We start from the raw sequence: 18139 nt of genomic DNA, 5'->3' as shown, positions 1-18139 counted from the left end.
TTCTCAAGTTTCCTATAGCCATGTGTGAGCAGGCCATCTAGTCCTCTTGTAGCTTGGAATTCTGGGAATTGTAGTTTTCCTAAATTTTGAATGTTGAACAAAAAGCAGTAGATTTTCTTTCCCCATTGCTATTTATTTTAGGAGGGGTTATACTGTAAGAAAAATAGCAACGTTAACAGACTAAGGCTTAAATCGGGAGGTTTGCTATTTTTTAGCTGTTGCCACCCATTATTAAGGCAGCTGTGCCTGGCAGACGCCTATCCGATTCCTACACATAAGCCAACACTTTTGGGTTTGCCAATGTTCGTTTTAATTTTTGGGAAATCTGATCACTGCTGTCACTTAATGGGATGCATATCAACGAAATCACACACACAAGCAACATGGTGTCTGTTTCGTTACATTGTTCTTGAAATAAAAACATGTTATCGCCCTAGATCTTTTTCGACACCTGTTCTCTAGCCCTTCTTCTGTTTCGGGACTTTTAATAACACGTGTCCGTTTTCGATGTCTTCTACTCGGTCATTGTGACCCATTGTCATTTCTAGGCAGGTCCTTGCCTCTATGGCCGTGCCGTGCCCCGGCGCTTTCCCGGCAAGCACTGCGCAGCCCGGAAAGGCCCGGCTGTTGACAGTATGGCGGAGACTGTGGCGCTTTGCTGAGGGCGGAAGGAGGAAGCGCTGCCCATGGTAAGAGCGGAGGTCCCGGTCCGGGGCAGCCATGTCCTTCTTCCGCAGAAAAGGTGAGAAGCCAAAAGACCGGAGGAGGGGGGTGGGCTAGAGGTGCAGAGGGAAGCAAGTGTACCCAATTGTCATCCTACCTGCAGCAGAGTGATGCTGTCCTTGCAGGACTGGTGCATGTTTAGTGTTTCTTTTTTTTTTATAGCAACCAGGTGAGGATTCTGATTGCAGACAGCGCTAGAACGTGGTTTTCACAGCCGATTGGTGGAATTGTCTGACATCTCTTGAAGGGGAAGGATATTGTGCACTAGTATCTAGCACCTTCAGTAGAGGAATTATTGTCACATTGATTGGGTCAGTGGGCACTGGGGTATCTGAGGACATGAGATTTGAGGCTCATATGGGGATCATAGTTATTTCGATTGGGAACGAGTGTCTGACATCCTCAGAGTGGGATCCGACATACTGCTGTATTTGACAACTCGGGGCGTGGTGTTTCTTGTGGGCTGGGGGGCGTGTGTGATTCACAGACGCTACAGGCCATCGATTACTCATGTGAATATTGGGGCAACAAATGAAGTTGTGACGTCTAGGTAAAGAAGAGCAGTGAAACCAAAAGACAACCGCATCTTGCAGTCAGGTTACGTCCCACAAACAGTGTAGTAAATGGAGACATGTTTGAACAGGCGCACACTCTTTGCCACTGGCGTGTTTTTCAGTAACCGGTGCACCAGACCTTCAAAGAAGACCTTTTTGTGTCTTACCATTGACTGTTGGCAATTTTAGGATATCTGATGGTTGACAAGTTCATTTCCTAAATGGAGGAAGCTCTTGAGGATCACAAACGCGACCTTACCTAGATGCGATTTTCTCTTTCCGATCCCAAATTGGAGCACAGTAGGAATGCTGACCGTATAATATGTTTTTGTCTCCGCTGCCAGCATTGGTTTCCCATATGGTGAATATTTTTGTGTTTTTTGTACACCTTTCATACAGTAACACATTTTTCTTTATAATGTTCTAAAAGAGGAGGTCTGATCTGGCTTTAACGTGCCTGCATTTTCAAGTACACGACTGTTTTGTCCCGTTCCACACTCACCTGCTTCTTTCCTCTGTTTGCTATCCGCTACTGGAATGTCCTCGCCCAGCCATCAAAACCATTTCATCTGTGGAACTGTTTAATACCAGACTTGTTTCCCCTATTATCCTATAAAAGAGCTTATCCACCTTCCTCTTCTCCCCGTTAGCTGACCCCTGCCCAATAATCTTTGGTAGGCCTCTCAAGTATATACAAACTATCAATCGGAGCAGCAGTAAGCTTGTATTGTTCACTGGTCACTGTCCCTTATTACCACCACCCGGTTACTCTTATTCGGATTTCCTCAGCCTTTTGCAAAAGCACCCTGTCCAGGCACAGTTTGCCTGCCTTTCTATTCCATCCCATTGTTCAATAAATTAAAATGAGGAAGCTTGATTTGTTTGTGCTCTTGCAAAGGATTATCCAGTTGGCACATGCTTCAGTTGCCAATGATGGAAAGTACAAATATGGGAATTAACATCTGTAATCATTGATTGTCAGTGTGATCGCCACCCTAGTACACCCCATAAAAGTGCTTGTGCTTGCATCTAACTCACTATTGAGAGCTGCCCAATGTTGTAATTGTTCTGTGTGCTTATGTGCATACCTTCTTCTCGAAATGGCATGAAGTAAGGTGGTCAGTGGGAAGCTGAACCTATGAGGTTGCAGCAGATCTTAAGTTACAGAATGGACTAGATTTGTTTACTTTTAATGTAGCAATGCAGCATTACCACTTAACATGAACCTATTTATAGAGAAGGTAGATTAGTTTGAATTGCAATCCTTATGATGCTAGACAATTGAGCGACATAAAACCTTGCTTAAAGTGATTTACTCTATCCTGAAATGGCCAGCAAATCGTCTGCATGGTTTTGGATGCCTTTAAACTTGTTGGATACAGGCAGAAGATAATCCAGCATAGTGACCTCTGTAGTAGCCCGAAAGCAGAAAAAAACAGCAGTGCCGGCTATGGGACCTTTCTTTGAATGGAGAAGTTGCCTTGCATCTTTTGGAGGATTGTTAGTTTGAAGATAGCAATGGAAACGAGAAGAGGGTGAGTTTGTAATCAAAGATAATAAAAACATGCTTTATTTGATGACGAATGTGGGATTGGTATGGTAGGATTGTGGTGCCTAGGAACACAAATCAAACTATATACATTATTGGAGGGGAGGGGGATTTCGGATTGTATTTTTTTTTAAGGGAGAGCTAACTGTGTTAAATCCATGGTCTTGAGTCAGCCGTACAGTTTCTGGTAGGCTTCATTCAAGTGGAAGAAGTACATTTGGTTGATGCTGACATTGAATATAGAATGTTTTTATAAGGCTTGCTAGAGTTTGGATCTATGTTTCGACATTTACAGGTATAAGCCCTCAGGTATGCTGCAGTTCGACATAGCCTGAATGAGATGAAATGGCACAGTTTGGTGGTCCAATCGGGTAGAATTCAAGTCCTTTTAGAAGACTGTATCCAGTGCAGAAATAGGGCAGCATTTCCAATGAGCCTGAATCTGGCTTACCTTGTCTCCACAGATTCCGGAAACAATAAATGCCCATGCTGATCAGTCTTGCAACACTTCACTCGCAGTGATAAATTGGGAGGCATGTAGACAAGGTGGCCAGCTGGCCTGGGTGAAGGAAACAGCTGTTCTTAGTGCTCTGGGGGCAGGGCTGGGCTTGGGGGCAGCAGCGCCCTGGGTGAAATGGCACTCCTCCCTTCCGTACCCCGGTCAACAGTCGGAGGGGATGGCTGGGGGCAGGATGCACCACATTTTTTCAAAACTCCTTGCTCCGGCACCTTGCTGGGGGCTAATCATTTCAATACGACGCTCATGCTAATGCATGAGCATCCTATTCCAGTGCAAACTGCCCCGCTCCTGCGTCGGCGCGAGGAGGTAATCATGTGAATAGGGTGCCGAAATGCGTCCCACCCTTGTCCGACGTATGAATTCGCTGGTGGAATTGGCAAACTATCATCTGTTTTTCTTTGACCGCTTTAAACCATATCTTTCTGCAACACGTTTTTGTTTACCGGTGCAATCTTTGGTTCTATCACGCATCGATTTCAGGAATTTACTCTGAGGCCCTTCATAAAACTCTTCGGCCCCTTTAAAAGCGATTTTCAATACTGCCACCCGTTTGGTGTAAGGTGCAAAGACATTTGACCATATCTCCAATTTTTAAAAAAGTTTTCCCTTGCATCCACAGTAATCAATAGTTCTTTTAAAATGAATGTGCATCTTATTTATCTGATCATTCAAAAATCTCTGGCATTCGAGGTCTTCCTAGTCAGAACTATCTACGCCTCGAAGTCCCTTCATTCAGTTTCAGTGAAGCATCCTCCTCCTCCTCCTCCTTTTTATTTATTTATTTATTTATTTATTTATTTATTTATTTTTTGTGCAGCTGTGACATGGTGGAATGCGATTTCCCCACTGAAATACATTTTTTCCCTAGAATATTCGAAAAAGCTTTACAATCCTGGTTCTGAAATATTGCTTTTTAATACTTTGATCGGTCTTATTTAGTATTCTGCTTTTACATGAAGTGTTTTTTTTTTTGATGGAATCTTTTTATCGTATTTGTACCATCCCGAGCACAGCTGCCCTTACCGCCTACCTGCACTTAAAAATGTCCAATGTTGGGTGTCCTTTGTTTTTTAAAAAAAAAAAAAATAGTCCATAGGCGCCCCTCTGCGAGAACGAACACGGTCCATTGACCTGTTCTTTGGGAAGGTACCCACTCAAGAGTCCGCAGCCACACTTTAGCTCACTGTACCTTTTCACAGATGGGAAATACCCATTTGCATATCAGTGTTTGTCCCACCCACATGGCAGTCCAGCACCGAAATGCTATGGTAATTCCCTTCTGAACAAGAGTACCAACAGCAACCCGATAAACGTTGACTTGTTGGGCATCACCAGTGAGGTGGAGGGAGCTGTGCCTCTCTAAGCAGTAAAAGATAATTTTCTTTTAATTTATTTTTTATCAACTTTATTTAATAATTATACAAAACATAATACAACTGGGTAACAGAATGGGAACAAGCAAAAGATTACTCCATATACATCAGTGCAACAAAATGCAAATTACTACTACAATAACAGCTAATCAAAACGAAATCCGAAAACATCCCCACCCTCCTATCTCATGGCAAGACCTGACAACACAAAACACAAAAAAAGGACAAAACATACACCCCTACCAATCCCCAACCTCAATATCCACAAAATAAACCAAAGCCTACACCTCATCCAAATAAATCCCCCCCATCTCTCCTCGTACTCAGTTTCCAGATGTTGTCGAACTGCCTGAGTCTTCTCATACCAAGAGAGCGTCCGTTTATCCGACACCCAGTTCTCGCAATGTGGCTTCTTCCTGGATTTCCACACCTTCATTATTTGTTTTATGGCCATCAACAATGCTCTATCAATCCATTCCAAACAATCCCACATCTCCACACTTCGACTATCAATTGAAAGGAAAATCACTGACAGAAAAGTACGAGGCAGTGTCATGCTAGTTACCATATCAATGCAATCCAAAACTTCTCTCCAAAAGGCCAGCACTCTACTACACACCCAGAGCATATGTAGATGGGTCCCTCTCAAGCCCCCACACCCGCAGCACAGATCTACATCAGCCAAGCCTCTCGCCTTCATTTTCACTGGTGTCCAATAAATACGGCCTAAAAGACGATGGTGAATATACCTCAGATTTAAATCAACCTTGGCCCTCACCGAAGCCCTCCAGCTATTATCCCACAAGCCATCAGAAAGATCAGTTTCCAATTCAGACACGCACTTCATTCGCAACTGACCCCAGGAACTTGCTTGCGAGAAAGTAGAATGGCTAGTGTTCGAGGATAATTTGAAATTTTTCTCGCCTAACAAAGCATGACATTCCCAGGAAAAACGCAATTGAAATCAAATATCCACTTCAGTGGTCCGCTAGGTTCACTTTTCATAAATCCTATAAATACATAAAAAAACAAATTACGCTCTTTGCAAATACACACGTTAGCCTGCCGAAGATACTTGTCGGGCAGTGACATGCAAATGCTTGTAACGCAAGTGACTTCAAACAACTCTAAGATCTTTTTCAGTACAACCCAGCTTTCCATGATCCCTCACCATTGACCCTTTAGCTAGGGCTAAAGGGAGTGATGTCCAAAACATCTGGTGAGACAAAACTAATAACTTGGTGGGACATAACTAATAACTATGCCCTGCTTACTGCCTCTTTGCCCAAGAAACAATGCCAAGCATTAGCTATGTACAGGACATTCTGGCCGCTATATGTGAGAAATGTATGGTGATACCATGTCTGTACTATGATGTGTTCTTATTTATTTATTTTAGTATTTTATTTATTTATTTTTTTCTTCTTCTGCGGGGAAACCTGGCTTCAACGTGAGCTGTGCAGTGAGCTGCCTTGAACTTTTATGCTGGCCTCGGCATCATGTCCTTTTCATCTGTGCCCTCCCTTTATGTTGCTTTGTTTACATTTGTGTATTTGCCCTTCACAAATATGTGCAGGCCCCTCCAAGAGTATAAAACACAATGTCCTCTTGTAATCCTGGACGCATTACTTCACTGTGTAGAAACATATAGTTGCACACAGTTTTGTATGGAGACCTAAAGCCTCCCACAGTATGCTAAAAAAGTTAGTATGGTACTGTGTGTGTGTGGGTGGTGGGGGGAGGGGTGGAAAGCTGGACATTGGTGCACTTTGTAAAGAAAGTTGCTTGCCCTTTTATGAATTTTATTGAATTTAAAGAGCAACTTTTGCCAAAGGCACTGAACAAAAATATCAAAAGCAGTACAAATCATCATGATTAAATATCAACATAAGTACAATTAAAATCAGAAGAGGGAGAATCCAGGGAATTAAGAGAGAAGATAAGAGAGGTTTTGAGGTTAGATTGAAAGATGCGATGAGGCAGAGCGAAGTGAAGTGTTAGAGGCCAGGAGAGTAAGAGGACGGAAATTAGAAGGACATGGAGGTTTAGGAGCAGTTAGAAGAAATGTGTTCTGTGATATTAGGGGGCACGAAGGAACATAGAATGAGAGTAAAGCGGCAAGATATGAGAGAATCGGAAAGATGGAGGGGGGCCAGATCATGAGAACATGTCGAGAGAAAGTGGTAAAGAAGACGAGATGCAAAATTCAGTAATGAAATTGAAAGTAGGGAGGGTGTAATGGAAGACCAAGGGGGTAAAGAGAAAAGATGAATGGACGGAATTATAAAAGGAACAAAGAGGAAGAAGGTGGAAGACAAGCAATAAAGACGAGCTATAGTCAAGAAAGATGGGATGAGCATGTTTTTAAAAAGTGTACAGCAACAAGAGCGGGCAATAGAGGAAATATTAAGAGAAAAGGATCAAAAAGATAACCAGGTTGCGCGTAGTTGGCGAGAAAGGAAGAGAAGCTGTAAGGGGGGGGGAAGAGGAGAAAAACAAAAAAGGCAGCAAAGAACAGGACCTTTTGTTTTAGAGGGGTTGAGATGTAGAAAAAGAGGGGACATCCAGTTTCGAACGACAGAAAGACAGTTGAAACAGTCTGGAGAGCAGAATCGGAAGAAGAAAAAGATCTGGGTATCAAGTACCGAGCCTAACCAAGGTGGAAAGGGAGAAAATAAGAGATTATTGTCCATCAGGACCCCCATGTTTTTTACTATCAGAAGGTGCTGTTGTTGTCCCAATTTCCCTTGGCCAAGGGATGAAGTGGTTTTCTCCTCAAATATATATTGTCTTTTTTTTTCCTGACGATCATTATTTCTGTTTTGCTTGGGTTGATTTTGAGGCAGTTTGAGTTCATCCAGAGGAATACATCGCGGAGGCAGTTTTCTAGGAGTTCATTTCCAGGTTGTCTTGCATTTTGAAGATTATTTGTGTATAGTCGGCATAGTTGTAGCAGGTGAGGCCGTGGCTTTTGATGATTCTGATAAGTAGATCCAGATAGATGTTATAGTAGCAGGGAGGAGGGGGATCCTTGTGGTACTTCACATGTGTAATCTCTCGGGCTGGATTTGAAGGGTTTCATCCATACGGTTTCCGTTCTGTTTGTTAGGAATGATTTGATCCATAGTAAGGAGGTGTCTGTTATTCCCAGTCGTCCTATCTCATTATGAGGGTGTTGTGGTTAACTGTTTCGAATGCTGCTGATAGGTCTAGGAGTATCTTGGCAGTGCAGTTTTGGCTTGCATATAAGTATTGGGTATTGGCCAGGTACTGGTACCATTTTGCAGCTGCTACCTTCGATGGCCAGTTAATGCCACTATGACAGTGCCTGGCAATTGCCTTGCCTATGCCTACACAAAAGCCCAAATTGTTGACATTGTCAATGCTTGTTATATACGTCAATTGTGCATTAAATGTCTAGATGCGTTCCAATGCTTCTTTATGCACATTGCTTAAAACAGGGTTATTGTCATATTGGTATGTTATTATGGCATCTGCTGGCCCGGAGAGCCAAAATAGCTTCTGGTAGTGAAGCTAGGCTTGTCTGCTACAAGCTGGAGCTAAAGAGCTCCCAGCTTTGTTGTTCACTCAGCGTGCTTGTTTGTGCGTGTGAAACCTGGGAGTGTTCCAAACTAGTTTCCGAAGCACAACCGCCACATACAATATTTTGTGTTTGAAAGTAAGCTTGTAATGTTTGTTTTGTATAACTTGTAAGATTAACCACCACAAAACAAATGTGGCACTTTTTATTGCATGGTCTGCCTGCCGGCTTGTAGCAACAATAAAAAAAAAAAAAAAAAAATAGCCCGAAACTCATGGTACAAAGAAAGTTGATTGTTCGGTACTCCACAAGTCCTTACTTGGATGTTGATTCAGGGCATGTGCCTTTTCAGCGGCGGCTTCTTAAAATAATTCTTTCCCCTTGACACTGAAGTGCTCTAGCTAATGCATTTTGCATCTTCTAAGCTTGACGTTTGCAATGCGGTTCACCTCTGACCCTCCCACAGTGGCATTATGAATCTTCAGCTTATTCATAATGCGCTGGCCAGGCTTTCCAGAAGGAAATCAAATCTTTCTCGTCATCTTTGGTTCTGAGGGTTTCTGTTCTGGTGACTCGGGTTGCCTCGTCCACCAATGCCACGTGGCAGTGCAGTGTCCGGCTCTGCATCCCAGATTAACCGTTGCCCCACTGTATTTTGCTCCTGGGCACTGTTTCTCTTGTTGGCTGTAATTGAAATGTTTTGAAAGGGTCCAAGAAGACCATCGACTGGGTAAGGATGAGATTAGCAAAAATATCATCCTCATTTACACCAACAGATAAAACTTACTCCCTTTTGCCCATTTATTTAAAGAAATCGACGGATCCGGAAATTAGAATGGAATTTCTAAGATTTAGACTAAATATTCTGTCTACCCTAGAAATTCTTCATATTAAGAGATAAAGAGAAATTCCCCACAGATATATGTGAAAAATGTGATGAAGCGACAATCAATTCGTCATCTATTATCAGAATGTACAGGGACCTGGGATCAGAGTGCAAAGACTCGTACATGATGTTCGATCCTTAGATACCGTTTATTTTCTTGGAAAGGCCGGCATCAGGAAATGAAATTTTTCTTAATTTGTTGAAATAATTAAATCTTACTGGAAAGAAACTAAACTAAAAGAGGGAAGCCATAGATGATCGTTTATTTTCCTCTTGATTTTGCATTTACCTGTCGAGTCTCTGTGTTAGTTACCATTCCCTGGTTTTTCTATTTTACTTCTTGCGTTTTCTATGCTCTTCCCACCCCCGTTGTTATATGAAATGTTTTGTTTTAAAAGAGTTGTTTGACTGAAATTAGAGATTGTTTTATATTATTGCTTATTGTATGTTTTGAAATCTGTGTGTAATGTGGAAAAAGTGAAGATTTTGTTTTTGACTAATGCACAATAAACATTAAAAATAAAATGTTTTGGCCAGTTTAATTGTTTCCTCGTTGGAATGCTCCAAAGCTATCTTGTGTTTTCACATTTTTACTCTCCCTCTGCACATTAACCCAACCCACCTATTTTTCTTTTCTAATCCATCATAGCATCTGGAGACTGTGTAAATGACAGTGGTGTGCGGTTTGAAACCGCTAACAGGAATGCTATATGTAGTAGTGCATACTAACTAAGCTGGTGATTCCTTTATTACAGTCTGTGATGTCGCAAGATGGATTTGTCTCCCATTAGGTTAGCTAAATTGGTGGTGCAACTCTGGACGAGCCATGTTTCAGTAATGTAGACACTCTTGTGTGGTTTTTTTTTAAAAAGGGATGCTTCGTCTGAATGCTTTGGAGTAGATTTGGCTAATATGTTTGTGTACTGGAATGAAACTGTTGGTTAATTGATGCAAATACAGCCTGGGAATGGTCAAAACAAGTGTTACTAGGTCACCCGATAAAGGATCTCCTGCATCTTTCTTGATGACATTCAGAAGATGTTACACACACTTGTGTGGACAACTAGATCCACTGGAAACATTTGCCAATGGTCAACTGGAATTTACACCAGAGCACTGACTAACGTTAGGACAACTGAGGCTAATTGCCCCACACTTGCTGTATCGTAAGTGGCTCGATGTCGGCTTCTAGTAAATGTAATTGTTGCATTTTTGTTTTTAGACACTTGGATCAATTCATTTATTGAGGCACTTGATCAACATAATTTTTTTTTAAAATAAGGATTTTGAAAAAGTGACGTCTACAAATGTTTTCAGAGGCAACGTCAAGGTACAAACACTCAGTCCAAGTGAATTATTTCTCCAGTAGAAGGCCCATTGCAAAATAAACCTTAACTCCTGCTATACTGTGGACTTTGTATTGGGGAAGTATTTCATTTGAACCATTTGTACATTAAATGGTGCCATTCTCAATGTTGGTAGACTTGACATTTTTATCAGTATTAACCTTAACTTAAAATATGTTGCTTGACTATTTGACTTTGAGCCTGCCTGTCTCTGCCCATTCCCTTGCACTTCTCAGTGGATGGGGTGGACGATGAATGGTGAGTCTGGTCCTAATGTTATGTTTGTCTCTGTGGACTCCGACCAATTCTATGTCTGTCCTGCTTTACCTTTGTTTCATGTACCGGTCGCTTATGGCACTGTATCACAGTCAGTTCCATGTTAATATATATCTTCGGTTTGGTTGTTTTTTTGAGGAGGGGGAGGGGGGAAGTCGCAGCACCTTCCAGTTCAAGGTAAGGCTAAGTGAGTGTCGCAAATAAAAATGGACAATTGCAAGATATGTGCATTTTTTTTTGGGGGCAATGATGGTCTTTTTTTCAGCATTGTTTCTCTACTTGAAAACATTCATGAAGTATCACAAGATTTGACGCAATGGTTTGGAATATAGTCGGATCAGCAAGTTTGGCAATCAACTCAACTTTCATGGATGAGAAAATTACAGAGCAACAATTTCAACTTTTCCTGTGTCATGTAACCTAAACTATAGTGTTGTGGTTGTGTCACTCACTATAATTAATACATATGTTTGTTTTCATTTGCGTTGTTTGTTTCGGCCTATGCCAATCATGTTTTGTTCTCTTGAGTACTAGCTGCTCAGCTCCTGTCCGAACGAGCTAATGTAAGTGCGAAACACATGGCAGGAGTTGCTTTTGCCTTATTCTAGGTTGGCGCGAAGCGAGGGGCATTAACGTGGTCCCAGTGCCGTTTGCTCCCCCCCCCTCCACCCAGGTGTTGCCTGTGGAACGGGTACATAAGGCCATTAGGAACCCGGGTTCCAAAAGCGGCAACCTGGGGTGCTAAAAATTAAAACTTTACTTTGACAACGGGACGCCGCGTGTGTCCCGTTGTCGGAAGGAAAATCCTTTACCAACATGGCCGCCGCAGTTGAAATAAGATAAGTGGAGCGGCAGGGGGTGAGTTAGTAAACAGGAAAAAAAACAGGGACGGAAGGTTGGGGTGTGGGGGGGAGATGACAGGGGGAGCGGGCAGCCCCACAGCTTGGAACGCAAGCTAACACAGGCGGTGCAAGCCCACGTTCCTAGCCACCTGATTGGCTGGCTCTGCTGTGGCTGGCTCCGCTGTGCACGGTGCTAATTAACTTTCCATCATGGAGGTAATATCTGATGCTATAGCAGCTGCACATAATAATGTTCTTCAGGATCTGGCAAGGGAACATTCAGTCATTTTGAGCCATTCTAATCAAACAGATTTTTTTTTTTTGCATAATTGAACCAAGTTCACCAATGACTATAGTACACCTGCTAAGGATTTAACAATTGGAAAACAAACTTCAGAACGCTACAGCAAGTAAAGTCACTGTAATAATCTGTTACAAAGATGGAGATCTCATCTTCTGGCAACGTTGAAAGGCTTACCCTACTGTTCACTCCCCTGGTTTAAAAGATTAGTAACGAAGATGCACAGCTACTTTGAACAAATGATCTCAACATTTGAAGATTAATGCAGACCTGTTAAAATGAGCAGACCAAAATAATAATGAATATGTCTGCGAAATAAATTGCGACCAGGTTTGATGCACATCTCAAAAATACTCAAATCCGAAAAAAACATAATGCATGGAAAATGTGTTGTCATGATGGCAAATGGAATATATTTCTTTTGCATATACCATCAGTATTTCCATATCTGTGTGGTAGGAATTTAAGAGATCAAAGGATGTTTGGAAACTACACCACCACAGCCAAAGAGCGCTGCCCAAACTGCACACATTGCTGTAATATTGTGCGAGATAAGCTAGTTCATCATCTAATGTCAGCAGTGATGATCTGTTCCAGAAATAATGGTACATGTTTTTTTTTATTTTTTTATTATGAAACCTTTATAATGCACCAATCGCTATCGTAGGGGTCTTGCTGCATTGGTATCTTGTCTGAGACAATAGCGTATTGTGCTCCCGCCTTCGGTAACTAGACTGTAATCTGTAAAAGAAGGGAAGTTGGAAAAAAGTGAGGGCAGGACATGGAGCTAACAATTGCAGAAGATATGATGGAATTGTGGTAGAGGGAATATGATTGCATAAGCAGTGATGCATATGTAACGGTATGCAGCAGAAAAGGGCGAATGCTAATCAAGAAAGAAAGAAAACTCATGGTAACAAGTATTTTCTAATGATGATGATTTCTGGTCTTATGGAAGTAGTGGAAGAATGGTTTTGCGATGGCCCTGTGTGTGCCTGGGAAGCACTTGAAGTATGGAGACGAGAATTATTGGGGGACGTTTTTTGGCACCCGATGCAAATCCCATCTATAAGATCTGGGAATGCCAAGTCAGTCTGTCCGAAGAGACTGAGAAAAGCATAGGCTCTTTAAAGAGGTGAATCCGGTGAACCACGCTGGGAGAAAGGGAATAGAGAAGAAGGGACTAAAAACTACCCTACAAGAGCCATATGTGCATGGGGTCTCTATTAGGGGAATACACTGATGCAAGTCCGTGTGATCCACCAGAAAATGTAAGGTAAAATTACTGAGATGAGAACTAAGAATAGTAAGTGATCAGTGGTTAGGCATTTAAACAAAGGACGACCCTCAATCAGCCAAACTGCTGATCATTGAGGTGGTTAAAAATAGCCTCAGCAAAATGGGGACATTAATAAGATTTTATCAATCAATACTTTATTCTCGACAAGCCATAAAGTTTATAAATCAGTTAAACAACATGTTAAAATCGTGCATAAAAATCATAAATCAAGATATCAGTCAAATTAACATACCGCACACCCTTTTAATCTTGATGCAAATTTGATACAAACCGGTCAGATCAGAATATCCGCATACTAGTCATTGCTCAGATAATTAAATACAAAAATTGCTTCATAAGAAGTTAAATGTTGAGGATTACGCACAGAGTAGTATGTCCAAATAATTTCACTGCAAGGACCCCCAAAACGCACAATAAGAATTCCGCTCATGGGGGAAGAGTTTTCTCGCAGCCCCCCAAATTACAATAAATAGTACTGTTTCTTAGACATCAATCATTGGTGTTTTTGACCTACGATGCCAGGCACAGTGAATATAATTAGCCACTGTTGGCACAGTCTGGTAATGGTTACATTTTCAATAATATCTCGCTGCATCCGCCATCCTACACTGAGCAGGTTTCCAATAATATGATCTTAGCATCCTCAGTTCAGCACACACAAACAAACAATTGGCAATTGTTTCTTCTGCTGTGTGAGACAAAGGACATGAACTGCCGTCGCGCCAGGATTTTGTAAAGGAAACGTTGCCCATCCTGAAACATAGAAATGGAGAACGAGCATATGGGGGTTTATATAGTCTAAATATTTTTCATAACCATAACCTGGTTTTATCAAGAGGTACCCAGCTCCAGTTTATTTTTATTAGCTGAGGCCTCCACACTCTTTCTTGCCCTGATAATAGCAGCTATCTTAATTCTACTAAAGGAGGCTTTATTAATAGTTTCAGGGTTATCCCACAATGCAGGTTCATTAAGTGCAAATAGAGAGTTCTTGACATGTTTTGCCCAGGGTAAGTTCTTTCACCCCTCTAGACCTAATAAGTGAGTCAGGGCTTCAAGATGGCTGTCAAGACCCTCCGTGCCCCAGAGTCTGATCCAGTACAATACAGGTTGAATAGAAATTACATCGCTAATTCAGCACACATCAGTTTCTAAACTCGCCACTGTGTTGGAGAAACTTTGCAGCATCGTAAGTTTCCACTCTCGCAAGACTTGTAACATTAACATCGTCCCATAACTATGCACAAAACTGTGTAGAAGTTACTGCTTGCTTCTGATGAACATCGATAGCATTGGAAATTGCCTGTGTTTGTTGAAAAAAGATTTGATCCCACCACTGTTCTTTTCCAATCAAGAACATGCCTTGTTGAGTTGGGATGTCCAATACCCAATCTCGTGAAACCTAGTTAGATTTTATCTCCGTGGTATGAATGAATGAAAGCTATGCTTTGCACTCATTTATTTACGAGTATGAGATACAGAAACTGACAAGGACACTTGGCAAGATTGGACTGCAAGCTGAAGATGAAGCGTAGTTCATGTGAACACATTCAGTTAAAATTAATGCACTAACCAGATGTAATTTATACACTTTGCAATAGTGGCTTTTAAGTTAATACTTTTCTTGTTGCTATATTGATGCCATGTACTAGTGAACAAGTTAACGTGACAAAGTCCAGCGTAAATGACTGAGTATTCAAAGAGCAGACGGCTTTGGTTGCAGTTCTGTGGAATAAAGAAATGAACACCATTATAGCATTAAGAAGTTGTTAGAAATTACTTGTTCAATTGTTTTACTCACATTTTGATTGAGTAACATTTGCAGACTCTTCATTTCTTTTTTTTTTTTTCTTTCCACCTGATAGTTTTCCTTCACGGCACTTGTCTGTAGCATCATTTATCAAAAAAGCTTAAATGGATTTATTTATTTTATTTTATTTATTTGCATTTATAAAGCGCACAGAACTGCCCTGGGGCATCGTGGCGCTGTTACAGCAGACTTAGTCATGAACACAAGCATAGGAATGTGTTTACAGATGTAAACCGAGTTACCGAGTACATTTCACATTGGTAATAAACATTGAGCTTAGAGGTTATGCTATGCTGTGGTTACAATGCAAGCATGAGAGTGCATGTGGAAGACTTTAGCGGAATAGGAGGGTTTTGAGGTTTTTACGGAAGGTATGGTATGATTTTTCGTTCCTTAGTGAGGTAGGTAAGGAGTTCCAGTTTTTAGGTGCGAGGTGTTGGAAGCTGGTTCCTCCCGCCCTGGATCTTTGAAACGTGGGGATGTGTTTTTATTAGAAGATAATTATGGCTTCTGCAAAAAGTCGATACAAACATAGCGTAAATTGGGTACGAAATGTTGCAAAAGTGATTTTATCACAATAAAGTTACCCCTCAAATGACTTGGAGTGATAGAGCAAATGAGTTCACCTTTTAGAAGTACTTGCTCATGGTTTAAAGGAGTGGAAATAATGACTTTCTGTCCTGCTTGCAATATTGAATAGCTGCATTCTGGCAGCTGAAAGCCACAATTGTTTGAGGAGGCCGAAATGCTTTTAGCAATATTTAACCATATAGCATTTTCAAGGGATCATGAACGTAAAGTGAATGATGTTATTAGTTCTTCTGATATTGGGACAGAGCATCTGCAAACAAGTCGAATGATTGGTATACCTGAGAATAGGAGATATCGCACAATATTTAACAGCTCTCTAACAACTATAGTGTTAGGTTTTGTGTGTGGATCATTGTTCAGCATCTAAAGAATTAAATAGTGGAATAATTCCCACAGGATGCATTCCGCACTTTCATTGTTGTACTCAACACGTCATGCTACCTATTCCATAGAAGGCCCCCTTTCTTGAATCTATCATGACGAGCGTGCCCTTCCAATAAAAGAAATGCAGGGGTGTGTGGATTGCGACCTGCGACATGGCTGCATATCTTTTAGAGCTTTGAGCCTGGCGCCTGCCTCTGGAATTCAGTTACTTGTAATGAAGGGAGATGGAGCAGCAAACATCCGAGAGATGAGCAAAGCATTGTCAAGACTTGGGAAGTGCCCGATGTAAATAACCTCTGTCTTAAAGCAGATCCCATGTACTTGCAGGCCCAAGGCTTGTTGGAGTGGGCTGCTTATCGCTGCAACATATAATGTTAAAGTAGCACTGTCCTTGAAATGTTGGTGGAGGGGGGTTAGGTCATACATGCACTCGGTCACATAAGATTGGGTATCGCAACTCTGTCAAATACTTCAGATGTGGAGAAGGTGTAGTAACTTGTCTAATATAGTTATTCCAAACATCACAATCGGCGGGGCAAGGGCGCAGTGTTTGACGCCATTGGTGTTCACCTCAAGCTGCTTCCTGATTAGGCCACGCCCATAGGACTTCATATTCTTCACTATGGCCCCACGGCGGGGTAAGGGCGCAGTGTTTGGTGCCGCCTGTGCTCGGCGTCCGTTGAGGGAGGCCTCCTCTGATTCAGTCGCCGGATGGGGGAAGTAAAGTAAGTGCAGGGGAGTGTTTCACTCTTTTGACTGTTTGTGACTGTTTCCCAAAAAGTGTAGAGCTCGTTGAGTTTGTTGGGGCTCATACTCAGACCTTTAGCTCAGTTGTCCTGGCCCTGCTCCGGGGGATTTCGTCATGCCCTTATTAAGGTCCTTGAGGGCCATGCCGTAATTGGGAAACCTTCCACCATTTTGCCATCTACCCAACCCATGTATTGCTCTGAACCTGCCACACAAGCCACCAAGCATTCTCCCGCGCATACTCCTGTGCGAAAGCTCCTGGTTGTCAAGAGAAGGAGACAACCGGGAATAACAGCCGAAGCAAAGACCCTTAGCTCGGACTCCTCGTGCCCAGATATTGACTCTGCACATGGGAGTGTGACCCCCCCTCAGCTACCCTACCAACCTGAAATCAGAAGTCCACCATGCCCACCAATGTCTGAGGGACAGCAGAGCTGACACACTGGGCTTTTTGAAGGGGCAGATGGAGGGGTTTGCAGAGTCTCAAGTTCTGGTGGTCAGGGTGCTCTGTACGACTCATACAGGGAGGGGTATAGCAATTAAGGAAGTTAAGAAGGAGGCATTAATACCCGAAGAAGTCACTAATGTTGCACGGCTAAGTTTGGGTAGCTTTTCGGACTTGGATTCAAGCAAGGGTGGCCCCCTTGCTGTAGTCATAGATGAGCTCCAGGCTTCGTCTCTCAGTCCACCATTCTGCCTTGTGCCAACTTTGCCCAAGGTCCGAGGAGGAATCTGCTCGGTCTTCAGTTTTTGCAAGTGGCTGTCCACCATCTGGCACCTTCAGTTCGAAGCTCACCCGAATCATGGATCTTACCCCGGCACTCGTTCTAAACTTGGCTCCGGAATGGATGTGGTCCCGTCCCTTTTTTCCTCAAACTCTTCGCTCAATGTGGTCGGACAGCCTATCCATACCTCCATGTCTAACCATGCCTTGTGCTCCTGAAGCACCTGTAGTGAGTCTGTATCTCCGTCGAGCTCCTTAGCCAGCTCTCGTCTTCGCCTTTCTGCATTGAGGGCCATTAATCGGCAACAAAGGGGATATAGTAGTGACATAGGACCGGCTACTGACCCCCCAGTAGGGGGTGCCCACACACCAAGGGGGTGTAACTGCTATTCTAGTGCTGGTTGAGCTAGTAGCTATAAAAAAGTTGCTCTTACTCGTTAAAGAATCTTGCGGGAGGGAACTGAGGGAAGGGGGGGTGGTGTCATCTAATCTAACTGCGTGCAAGGGGCCCCCTGCTCTACCTCGGGAGCACCCCTGGGAACAGGCGACCCAGAATCCAGCAACTGTTGACCCTAAAATTGCCTGCCTTAACCTGGTGGCGGGGAACCTGGGACCAGCGACTCTAGCAAACCCCTGTGCAAGGAGTGCTAATATCAGAGAGCCTTATAGGGC

The 18139-nt window shown here is 42.5% G+C and overlaps 1 protein-coding gene across 3 annotated transcripts in view; it reads left to right on the top strand.

Moving 5' to 3' along the window:
* The first annotated feature begins 540 nt into the window (after positions 1-540).
* The window catches only part of AKAP10 (A-kinase anchoring protein 10), a 538635-nt gene continuing 521036 nt past the window's right edge, over positions 541-18139 (top strand). The window contains exon 1 of one of the 3 annotated variants that reach the window (XM_069615189.1): positions 541-742. In XM_069615189.1, the coding sequence (XP_069471290.1) occupies positions 721-742 (22 nt within the window). In that variant the 5' untranslated portion in view covers positions 541-720. The remainder of the gene's footprint in view (positions 743-18139) is intronic. The other 2 variants (XM_069615190.1, XM_069615188.1) reach the window with 2 other exon arrangements.

Source organism: Ambystoma mexicanum, chromosome 9, assembly GCF_040938575.1.
Source record: "Ambystoma mexicanum isolate Mex_15411 chromosome 9, UKY_AmexF1_1, whole genome shotgun sequence".
Taxonomy (NCBI): Eukaryota; Metazoa; Chordata; class Amphibia; order Caudata; family Ambystomatidae; genus Ambystoma; species Ambystoma mexicanum.
The sequence above is the reverse complement of the archived record's forward strand: the minus strand, read 5'-3'. Positions and strand labels throughout refer to the sequence as shown.